Genomic DNA, 12,507 nt, shown 5'->3' on the forward strand with positions numbered 1-12,507 from the left:
ACTGCAGTCAATTGTCAGGCTTAAAAAAAATTGAATGAACTTTATCAGCAATTCTTCATACTTGGATATGAAGCAACTCTTCATACTTTCATGTACTTCATGTATGAAAGCTTACCTGTTGCTCAGGTGATTTTAGCAAGTCCAGCAATTTGGAAAAAGTTAAACAAAAAGTCAACTCTACTTGAAGGGAATTCTCTAAAAAGTTGTGGCACTGCAGCTGGGAAGACTAGAAAGTGAAGGCAGACAGTGCTTAGGTGACACAAGCTATTGCTCCTTCGGGGGGTCACAGAACATTCAAACGTTTCCTGTCCTGATGTCAGATGGCAACTGAGGGATTATGCAGTCCAGTAACTAAAACAAGCCAAGCCATCGTGAGGAACTGTGAGCAAGGCAGGGAAAAAGAAGCATGTAAACATAAAATATGATAGCAGCAGTGCAACTAAAACCAAGCAAAACAAAACCCTCAAACCTGCAACAGACCTGATGGGGGATGAGTCGCTGGACGTAGAGGAGGTGGGCATAGGGCTGGATGGTGCAGAGAACATAGGCCAAGACGGTGAAAGGGGTGACGTTGGACTTGGATTCTGAGGGCTGCAAGACAGAACCGGATAACTCATCAAGACACAGGAAAGCACAACACAGATACACACACGACTGAAGGCATGACTCAGCAGGAAATTGGCACGGCACCAGAGAAAACTCCAAAATGGAAGAGTTGGGAATTATGGGAAAAGATTCCAAGGCCAGAGATTTGTTTCTTTGGACGATCACTGACACATACACAGCCAGGCCTCCCCATTACCCCTGCTTTGTCATTTCCCGACTGACAAGCTTGTGTCTTTGATGGAGTCAGGGACAGCATTCCAAGCTACTGAGGCCACCTTATTGCACACGGCTGCTTGTGTTTTCTCCTCAGCTACCTACCTGCTTTATTTCAAATATCCCCCACTGATTACCAGAGGTTGCTGAACTCATTTATCAACGATTAGCAACATCCGCAACAGACCCCTCTTAGTTTGTTTCAGTTTGTTGCGGTGCTATGAACGGGAAAAATAATAATTCTCTGGGTCACAATCCATAGCACATGAAAATGAGTTCCTGTTTACATTTATGAATAAATGAGACTTGTATGCTGGAAACCCAGAGGAGTTCATTACCAAAGGTGGCAAGGAAGCAGTGCTGGAGTAGTCCAGTCCACTTCAAAAAGAATGCTAGCAAGGCCATGGCTTCCACCACCAAACCCTCCCCCCAAACAAAACCGCACAGTAAATTAGGGAGATGGATAATGTAGATGAAAAACAGAAATGTCCATTTTACAGGCCTTCTGTGACTACCCAGTTGTGACATTGCAATGGGCTTCTCAAATGGAAGAAAAGAGTAACAGATTTATGTGCAACCTTTTCTAAACACATAGATCACATCGGCATATAGCTGAACCAATTTCTGCCATTGTAGATACAAGACCTTTTCTGTCCGCAGATGAAACAATGTATTTTAAATGTATAAATAACCACGAGAAACCCAATTTGAGGGTTCCAACATGGACCAATCTGTATCACCAAAATGGAGGGGGAAAGTAGGCAGCAGTTTGCATAAACACTGCATAGCCCAAGGTATACATACAGGTGCAAATTTAGAAATAATTTAAATAGAAGTACATTACATTTAACCACAGCGTGGAAGACTGCAACCAGGTGACTTGGGTACCTGCCTGTTCAGTTTGCTGTCCAGGTGCTAACAGGTGGTGGACAACAGTTCTTAAGTCCTTTCAACCTTATGTCTTTTGTCCTTTCAACCTGAATTGGACAAAATAGCCCTTCAAAGAGAGGATAACTTCTATAAAAGAGGACACTTGGTCACCCTAGTGTCAGTAGTTTGTAGTTGGTTACTTGGATGTCAACTAGATTATCCTCAAGACCAATGCACAGAATGTCGTATATAGAGATGTGAGTAAAGTTCCCTCCTTCCAAATATCACACACCAGTTCTGGGGTGTTCTGAATTACCTGCTGCTGTTCTGCAACCAAAACCAATGGACTAGTTGTCTGCAATTCTTTCAGTTTGGATTACTGGACTGGGGACCACTGGGGATGCTCGGTGTACTCTTGTTTCAGCTTTCTTTTCCTGCCATTCGTTTGTGCTATCCTTTTCTTTTTCTTTTCAGGTAAAGTAAGCCGTGCACATGAGCAATTGCGTACATTAACCAACCACGTTTTTAGTTAACAGAAATCACATCAGTAAAATTGTACCTCTTCTACAGTACATGAAAATTCCCTGCTGAATAAGGCATAGAAATTAGGAAGGAGAGGCCAAAATACTTAGTGATTTGGGGCAGTTCTTTATTTTTCCAACGGGGAAAAAAATCATTTCACATGTTCATTTGTAACAATGAACAGATGCCAATTGCAAGTATATCAGGCAAACTTGGCAGTTTCAAAGCTGCAACGAATGTGTTTTCCCTAGCAAAGATATGAGAGAATATATATGTCACTGAAATACATATATGTCTCAGTGTGAAATGGAACTAATAGGTAGTGAAACTGAAAATGCCACAGCAACTTCTGTGGAAGGGAGTTGAACTCTACTGAAATAGAGGAATGGTTGTCAGGATATCATGCAACAATGTTTGGGGTTGATAGAACTTACTAGTGTGACAACATTTTAAAATACTTTAGTTTCCCCACCTTAAATTTAAATAATGGAAGGGAAGTACATGCTATTGTCTTTAAATGTTTGCAGATATTCCAATAAAGTGTCTACATAAAACAATATTTAAAGATCATTAAGTGTACTTTGTTTACCTCAAATATTTCAGGTCAAAATACCCGTGGTATATTGGGACAAAGAAATAATATGAGGTATTATTTTTAGCTCTGTTTACTAAATACAAGTAAAACAAGCATGCTAAATTTGATCACTCCGTAGTGTTTGAGAAAATTTTCTGATGCAAACTGGAAATTTTCTGATGGAAGTTACCCTATGCAAATCATCCAAATTTGCATAGGTTAGTTTGCATCAGAAAATTATCTTAATTTGCATAGGAACATTTTCGAATTCAAAATATTCCAGAAAACCCGCAACACTGAACACACTACAATGAGGGTGTGGTTTTTTGGTTTCTATTTTTTTAAGATATCAGTATTATTTAAGCTATTTGATTGTATCACATAAGGTAGGATCCGTTTACAGGAAATACTGGCAGAGTGATTAAGCACTTACAGAAAATAGAAACTACTTACTTCCTTTGGTTATGTTCACATTCATAAATTAACTGTTACGACAGAGAATGTACACCGTACTGAATTCAGATGATTTTACAGTCTTGGTACATAGTTAGGGTTTCCCAACACAAATTGGTTGGGAAAGAAGGCAAGAAGAATGGGGAGCATTTCAGTGCTGTTGAAGATCCAAACAATCTCACTCAAACAGCCAGATTAGCTAGGAACGTCTTTTTTCCAATGTGAGGAAGCCAACACCCCAGAACATTGGCTGATACCCTAAGCCAGAGGTGTGCAACGTACGGTCCTCCAGGTATTAATGGAGACCAACTCCAATCAGCCCTAGCCAGCATGGCCAATGGGAAAACATGATGGGCGTTGCAGTCCATCATCTTGGAAGGCCACATGTTGTCCACACTCTGTCCTAAGCTTCACTATGATCCTGTTCAGATGACACACTAAGCCACAGTGGTTAAGCATTTTGAGCTAAACATTATGGCTTAGCATGTTGGGTGAACCATTCCTAACTATGGGGGCTACATAACCACGGTTTAAGCATGCTCACTAACCATTTGCTGCAAAACTATTAGCTGCCTCACCATGGCTTAGTGCGTCGTCTGAACAGGCCCTACAGGTTTTCCACCTGCTTTTCCAGAGGAGGGATGTAGTATAGTGTGAAGCTGGGTGAATTAGATTCAGTTTTCACAGGGGAAAATAGTTCTGTTCAGGTGTTCCTGAACAAAGTAAAAGGGACAGAGCACATGTGGACCCCACCCGCTATGTCCTTGGGTACTCTGTCTGCACCTTTCCTGAACTGAGCAGGGAGATGTGACCCTACTTTATCAGGATCCTCAATCACGAGAAGAGTTCTAGTCACTTTCAAGTGAATGTGAGTAGATATCCTCTTCAGAATGTTGGGGATTGAGAGGACAGACCCTGGAGTGCCTATAGGGGGCTACAGGGTATGGGAGCAGCATATGCTGCTCCATCCATTTTACTTGTTTATGTGTAATACTTTTCATCAAACCCAGGTGAGGCAGTGGCTGTTCTGAACCAGTGCCTGGGCACGGTAATGGACTGGATGAGGGCTAATAAACTGAGACTCAATCCAGACAAGACGTAGGTACTGTTAGCGGGTGGTTCATCTGTCCGGCGAGGTGACGTTTGCCCTGTCCTGGACGGAGTTGCACTCTCCCTAAAGGATTGGGTCCATAGTTTGGGGGTACTCTTGGATCCAGAACTGTCACTTGAGGCACAGGTGAACTCAGTGGCAAAGAGCACCTTTTATCAGCTTAGGCTGATATACCAACTGCACCCTTATCTGGACAGAGATAGCCTAGCTACAGTTATCCATGCTCTCATAACCCCTCGTTTGGATTACTGCAATGCGTTATACGTGGGGCTGCCTCTGAAAACGGTCCGGAAACTTCAACTGGTACAAAACAGGGCAGCACGGTTACTAACAGGGACTGGCCGACAAGACCACATCACGCCAGTCCTTTTCCAGCTTCATTGGCTGCCAGTCCAGGTCCAATTCAAAGTGCTGGTATTAACATTTAAAGCCCTAAACGGCTTGGGGCCAGGCTATCTGAAGGAACGCCTCCTCCCATATGTACCTGCCTGGACCCTAAGGTCATCCTCAGGGGTCCTCCTCCGTGAGCCCCTGCCAAAGGAAGTGAGGCAGGTGGCTACCAAGAGGAGGGCCTTCTCTGCTGTGGCACCCCGGCTGTGGAATGAGCTCCCTAAGTAGGTTCGCTTGGCACCTACATTATATGCTTTTAGATGCCAGGTGAAGACCTTTTTATTCTCCCAGCATTTTAGCAGTCTATAAATAAATTTTAACTTGGTGTTTTAAATTTGTAATTTTGCATTGCTGCTGTTTTTATCTGGTTGAGCTTTTATATTGTATTTTATAGTATGATTTTATACTGTTGTTTTATACTTTGAATGTTTTTAATTTTTGTGAACCGCCCAAAGAGCTCCGGCTATTGGGCGGTATAGAAATGTAATCAATTAATTAATAATACCAGCCAGGCTTAACACGTGAACAGGACTAGTATGTTTTTCAAATGCCAGAAAAGATCACCAACTCAGAAGTAAGAACTCTAGTTGATACTAGCTAGTATCAACTAGAGTTGTGAAAGCTACCACTAACTTATGTTTATGGGAAATTAGCTCAGGAGAGTACATATTAACACAATCATTTGAGGCTCACACATCACCAGTTAAGAATGAATTTGGCCAAATTTATTTAAAAAGGAGAAGAAGAATGACTCAAAGAGAAATTTACAAATCGTGCACTCTCCATGTTAACCGAGGCCAGAAACTGCAGTCTTGTTTCTTATCACAGTTCTTGGTCTTGGCTTGCATTCAAATATTTTGCTGCGAAAGCAATATGTAAATATGCACAGAAAGCTTAGCTATTCAATTCTGAATAATGTTTAACCCACCAAATTCTTATCTCAGGAAAATCAAGTTACTTAGAAACATATTTCAGTTAAAGGATATCATCAACACTTCTTTAAAAAGAACACTTTACATTTTTCGTTTTCACAGAATCAGGGGTTGAAGGAATAACATAACATATCTTCCAGTATTTACAGTGCACACCCACACATGCACATGTTCCCGTTAAGCAGCCATTCCTTCTCCACAGGAAGATCCAAGTGACCAAAAACCATGTTGGAATTCACCACTATTCACAATAAGGGCTGCTTCTTACTAGACGGCAACTAAAATAGCCTTTATGAGGAAAGCAGTTCACATGGACCAAATCTCTAAGGGAAATCAGCCCCATCTTGTGGATTGTCTCCATGCCACCATAAGCGCTCACAAGGTCATGAAAAACCATTCATTGAGAGTCAACCTGCGAGGCAAGCCCAATTCTCACGAAGGGCTCAGTGCACGAAGTTTTTTTAAAATTGCACTTATATCCCACCTTTTTTCCTCCAAAGAACCCAAGGCGGTATACATAATCCCCCTCCTCTCCATTTCTATCCTCACAACAACAACCCTGTGAGGTAGGTTGGGCTAAGAGTCTGTGATTGGCTCAAAGTCACCCAGTGGGTTTCCATGGCTGAGTGGGGAGCAGAACCCGGATCTCCCGACTCTCAGTCCAACACTTTAGCCACTACACCACATAGAGGCAGTTTCAAGTAGAACTGAGCCAAAACTACTTACCGTCAGTTGTCTGAATGGCGAAATACATCTCCAATTTCTTGGGAACACATTTGCACTATTTCCACACTATTCCCTTTAGCACTATTCCCTTTTCCTTCTTTGCCCTCATACTACTCTGCCTTAATTGTCCACACTGCCATTTACTCCTACAATAGTATAACTCATGTCTTGATGCCATGAATACTTGCAAACAAAATCAAATCCAATGAGACCCAATCCAATTGAATGGGCAGCATGGGCAAATGAGCCCGGTGACTCCAAAGGCAAAGAACAAGAGAAAAGGAAAATGGCAACAAGCCAGGGAGGCAAAATGCACCAAACAGAATACAAACATGTTTCATAAGTGAATTTGTATTTTCTTTTTTCCAGTAAGGTGTGGCTGCATCAAATGTAATACTATTAAAACAAATATAAAAATTATTTGGGAAAGCCATAATTTCAAATGGCCTTCTAAGAATGTCTGTATTGTGAGAAAAGACTGTGCTTATAGACTGTGCACTGAAAGCCCTTTCTTTCAAGATTTGATAGCACTTGAGGTTAAAAGTCAGAGACAAAATTCTCAAAGACAACATTCCTAGAGACTTCAAATGGAGCCAGAATTTTCTCCATAGCTTTCAACTTAACAGAATAGCTTGCTAGCAGTAAATGCACTGTTTCACTCCAAACATACATCCCCAGGTGAACTTTTGCTTGCACTTCATAGGAACTAGAACCCAGTGTGATGCCACCGTTCCCTATTTTACAAGATTCCCGTGTCCTACATTGGAGTAAAAAAAAAAAGTATAGTGTGCAAGGAGTTGGTGGATGCCGTCCAATTTTCTTGTGGGAAAATATCCCCATCATAAGAATCAACATCATAATTTGGCACTGCGAGAACATTCTTGACCAGATTAGAATGGTTTTTAATGGAGGTCAGGTTTTTTTGGCTGAAACAGAGTTTATTTGAGACAGACCTTAACATCTGATTCAGAGAAATATATTGTGGGCAAAAGGTTGTGTGGGTGTATGTGTGTGAGTGGAAATCAGGGCTGCACTGAATTTTCACACCCAAATTTCCCTCCCCCCCCCCCCGGCAAAGTATCCCCAAATACTTTTATGCTTGACAGAAGATCATCACATCATCACAACACTAATGCTGCTACAAAAATCTGGTGTTTTTTTTTTAAAAAAACCCATCAAACAACTAATTAAACTACAGCCAATAAGATGTAGCTACATGAAGGTGATACTGAGGGCAAACAAGGCTAATTCAGAGCAAGGGCTAGCCATATCCATAGCACATTTCCTCGCTCTGAATTGGCCCTTATTTACTCATTGCAGAGTCAAATCTCACTTGCTCATAGGGAAAAAAAACATAGGGCAGAATTCAACCGGGTGCTTACGTCCCTGCCCATTCTTTTCCGCCCCGCCGATTCTCTTCCACAAGCAGTGGGTTCTACACATTGCATTGCACGCACAAGACCCACTGCTCACACAAGGGAGATTTAGCACTTCCTTGTGGAAGCCCAGAATCCTTCCCCTTGTTTCTGGAAGCCGTATGCGATACGAGCTCTGCTGACCTTTGTCCTTCGAGAAACAACCATTTCTGCTTGTTTTGGGTTGTCCTGGGAGCACTAAATTACTGCTGCGTAAGCGGAGGGGGTTGCTTCTGCAATGCAATCGGCAGGGGCAGAAGAGAATCGGCTGGGGCGTAAGCATGCCGTTGGATTCTCCCCATGGTTTAAAAATGATGGCACAGCAGCTGGTTGGAACTGCAAAGGCTTTGACTCTGAAGCTGCACCACAACATGGCAATTGTCAAATCTTATTTGGGCTAGCGGGGCTAGAGAAAATACGGCTGTGAGCAAAGGAAAAAGCTAATATTCCTGCCCCCACCCATGAGGCATTGACTTCTGCCCATATGTGCCTTTGCTTTGTGAGATGTGTGAGGCTGTCATAATTAGCAAGGCATTAAGGACACAGCCACATAGAAATGTTGCTCATGCTCCTCATTGAGTATTCAACTGCTTAACAATAAGGGCTTAACGAATCCTCTTGGAAGTTCACCAGTTGTGCCAGCCCCTTCCGCCAAGTGCCTCCCCACTTGTGAGATTTCTGTTAATTGCAGAGAACTTGGGGGGAAGTGAGGGAATCTGCCTCGCTCTGTACTGGCTTAATTATTAGCAGAAATTGTGCAACAGGCTCACAGTGCTTTTGCCTCCTGCCAAAGCTCTACATGGAATTAAGCAAGACCCAGTGGCTCCTCCAAGTCCTCTGGCATGCTTTACTTGAGTGGGGCACAAAGCTATATGAGTCTCCCGTGAGAAGTGAAGGAAGACCACCCCACTCCCATTAAGTCATCTTCGTGTGCCAGATAATCCGGGGGAGGGGTTGAGTCTTTTGCAGAAGGCAGAAACAGCACATAAGTGGCTTCCCACCCCCTGGAAAAGGAAGGAACTGCTATGGTGCGAAAGAATGAATGCAATACCAGCAATGATCCTCGGTCTGGGCTAACTGCAAGGTCTAAAATGACTGCATGAGTATCCCCATAGTAGAGATTGGTGGCTGGACCAGCATCATGTTGAACACTGGATGGCAGAAGGAAGATCTCCAGATGTTTTGGACTTCAGCTCCCAGAAGCCCCTGGCCAATGGTCAGGAATACTGGGGGGATGACATTTAAAACGTCTGGAGTTATACTTTCTGATTACCCCTGACTTAGAACACCAGCACCACGTAGATTATGAGAGTCATGAATAAGGAAAAAGTGCATGTGATCCCACAGAAAAAAGAGCAAGTATACCAATACACCTTCAGAAGATTAATCAACCAGGGATTCACTGCACTGATAAGCCCATTCACATGCAATACTCAGATACGCTCTCATCTCTTAGTAACAATAAGTGACATCAGTATGATTCCTAAACCTTTACTTAAAAAAAAAAAGATGAAGTGTCCAATCTCTCTGCTCTGGAGAAGAAACCAATCTATGTGTCTGTGCTACCTAGAAAGTACATGTAATCCTTTTAGAAACACAGTGTGTAAACAAGTCCTCAGGAACTCATGGCTGACTTAACTCTTTCAGACGAAGACCATGTCCACATCAGCTTTTTCATCTGATCGGCTGCTGATATCTAGGTGACAAAGGGGTGCAAAGTCTGTACGGTAGGTATCTTGTTTTGTGTCACTATTTGTGCTCCAGTCCCCAGTGCCACTGATGAAGTTCAAGGGTTTGACAAGTCTGAACCAAAACCTCACTTTCTCCTTCCTGGCTATTGTCATGCATTCATTTTCTTTTATTTTTTGCAATGAATTTGTACTGCTGCATCTGTGACCCCATTCACCCGAATACTCCGCTAATTTCATCTTCTAGCAGAAATTAGATTCAGCACATTTATTGTGATAGGTGTGGATACACAGGTGCAGTTGTTGAAGTGCAGCATCTTATTTATTTACTTATTTAAAAACTCTCTGAATATGCAATTTATGGGGGAAGCAGCATGTGTGTACAGAAATGGATAAAGATTATTTCTGGGGCAGTGGCTGACAATAGTCAAATTAGATTAAATGTACCAAGGCACTGAACTGGAATTAGCTGAAACTACATTTACATCAACTGAGTTTTCAGATACTGAATATGGGTAAAAGGACACTGCTGGTAGAAATTTTTCCTTGAGTTCAGGAAAAATCTCTTTATTGATTTAGGGTGCAATCCTATGCACCCCAGAAAAAAGTCTTACAACTCCCACCATTCTCCAGCCAGCCATGCTGGGAGAAGTAGGATTTTCCTTTTGTCTAAACATGCATAGGATTGCACCCTTAGGGACAGAAGAAGAGCCCTGCTAGATCCCGTTTCCAACAGTGGCCAGCCAGATGGCTCTAGAAGGGCCATAAGCAGAGGAAGAGAGCAATAGCCCAGCCCCATCATTGTTCGCTTCCCCAGCAACTGGTAAAGCTATTACATCAGGACATTCAAATTGCCACAGGAACTACATTCAAGAGTCCAATAAATATGCTTTAAAAGCATTTCTACAAATATCAGTTCCCCAACTCACTCCTCCTCCTCCTCCTCCCTATTTTGCTAAAAATAGCCATCAGATTAAAAATGGCTGTCATATTAAAACTTGCTGACCTACTCTGATTTTTCCACGGTTTCAAAAACAATACCCACAACCAAATGCCCTTGGCTTACTTGAAATACACATTTTTAAGTACACATTTTGCACTTAAAAAAAGAAAAATCAAATCAAAAGAAAATAAAAGGCTGAACATACTGTCCATATATTTGAACAACTGCCTGGCTGTTTTATTCCAGTCTGAGCTATGGGCTATCCCATGCTTTGTCAGAAGATACCAAGGTTGAGAGCAAGTATACAATGCACACACATTGTGTTGGACATCGATGGAAGCCTATTTCTGCCCTCTAATGGAAAGAACGTGCCATTTCCACTCAACTGCAAGTTCCATTTACTGAATCAGAATTCCCTTTAGCTTATTAGCAAAAAAGAATCTTCATTTGGAAGCTGGGGCTATTGCCTTGTGTTCTTTTCACTAGACGCTTTTCACTAGATACTTCAACCCAGAGATCCCCAAGAGAAGTACTGAGTACTCCCGCCCAGGGAGCTTCGGCTATTGGGCAGTATAAAAATGCAATAAATAAATAAATAAATAAATAAATAGTATGGCTACTTCTTTGTTCCCTGGAATAAAACGACATAGGTGGGAAAGGAAAGGGCACATCTTTGCTAAATCCTACACAACACACACACAAAATAGGGGGAAGGCCCCTTCAGGGCAGCAGCAGCTACACTACTAGGAGAGGAACAGTTTTCCCCGGCCTGGTGCCCTCTAGATGTTTTGGACTACAAGTCCCATCACAGCAAAACAGCCAGCAAAATCAATAGCCAGTGTATATTGGGAGCCATAGTCCAAAACATTTGGAAAGCATCCAGTTGAGGTAGGCTGGTATAGATTTTCATCCAAACTGGGCTAGCAGGTTAAATTCCTCTTCAGGTCATGACAGAGGTGGCAGATTTGTGTCACCATTGCTGACATCAGGACAATATATTGCACATTTACTTCTTGTAAAAGAAAAAGGATCATAACATCTGCAGAGTATTCTCTCTGCTGCCGAGACACTTCCTATGCGAAGCAGAGTGGGAAGTAAGATATAAAAGATTTCTTTTGACACAAAAAATGCCAAAAGCAGGAAACAAAGACGGCAGCTAAAATTAGCTTGGTTGGGTTAGGATATTAATCTCTCACAAATGGCAAGCACTGTGAAGAGGGAATTCTATGAGTCAGCAGCCCAAAATACCCCACAGCTTGAGAACAGAATCATGTGCATTACAGGCTATGCTGCTTGAGCAAACGAATCAGGAATGTTAATATAGGTGACCTCGAGCTGTACAATCAATGGCAAAACAGCACACTTAAAACCAGATTTTTTTTTTTAAAAAAAAAAAACCCAACCAAGGCAGTACAGGAGGACTTGAGATCAAAAGTCCTCATTTTCACTTAAATTAATATAGTGCACAATAAGACACGTTCTTCTTGATTTTGATCGCATTGCCTAAATGCCATCTTTAAACTTTTATCGGCTCTGCAATCTCCCATCTCACACAGGGCAACACCACAAAATCTGAAGCTGAATTTTCAAGCATGCTTGACTAAAACATCCCAATTTTACACAGATGCAGCCAAAGCAAGGAAACTGGAAATAGTTTACCCAGCAGTTTTACTTATCCAGTAGTTATGCTGGGGCGGGCGGTGTTCCATGACAGTCAGCAAGAGCCATTTGCACTGATAAAGAATTAACCCAGCGGATTTAAACACAAATTTCACTCCCTTTCAACATTTGGTTTAGAAGATAACTGTCCATTGGCAAACTCTGAATAATTGTCTGTACTGTGACTAGTCTACGTAGCACAAATCCCCACAAGGTTGTTTTGAATGTTGGACCAAACGATTGCTGCCCATAACCAGAATTATTGTTTATACACCAGCATTTGGGATATCTGAGACCCCAATAGAAATCTGCTCCAAAGTGGTGATGAGGCAGCTGTTTCTCTGAGAAGAATGACTGTGGTGTTTTTTTTAATCACCTATGAAGGAGGCACAGTATGCTCTGAAT

General features: G+C 42.1%; 1 protein-coding gene across 3 annotated transcripts in view; it reads right to left on the reverse strand.

Moving 5' to 3' along the window:
* ARHGAP26 (Rho GTPase activating protein 26) overlaps positions 1–12,507 on the reverse strand; it is a 299,816-nt gene that overhangs the window by 17,541 nt on the left and 269,768 nt on the right. For all 3 annotated transcript variants that reach the window (XM_063120676.1, XM_063120675.1, XM_063120677.1), the window contains one exon: positions 481–591. In XM_063120676.1, coding sequence (XP_062976746.1) covers positions 481–591 — 111 coding nt within the window. The remainder of the gene's footprint in view (positions 1–480; positions 592–12,507) is intronic.

The sequence above is a fragment of the Elgaria multicarinata genome, chromosome 3 (genome assembly GCF_023053635.1).
Source record: "Elgaria multicarinata webbii isolate HBS135686 ecotype San Diego chromosome 3, rElgMul1.1.pri, whole genome shotgun sequence".
Lineage (NCBI taxonomy): Eukaryota > Metazoa > Chordata > Lepidosauria > Squamata > Anguidae > Elgaria > Elgaria multicarinata.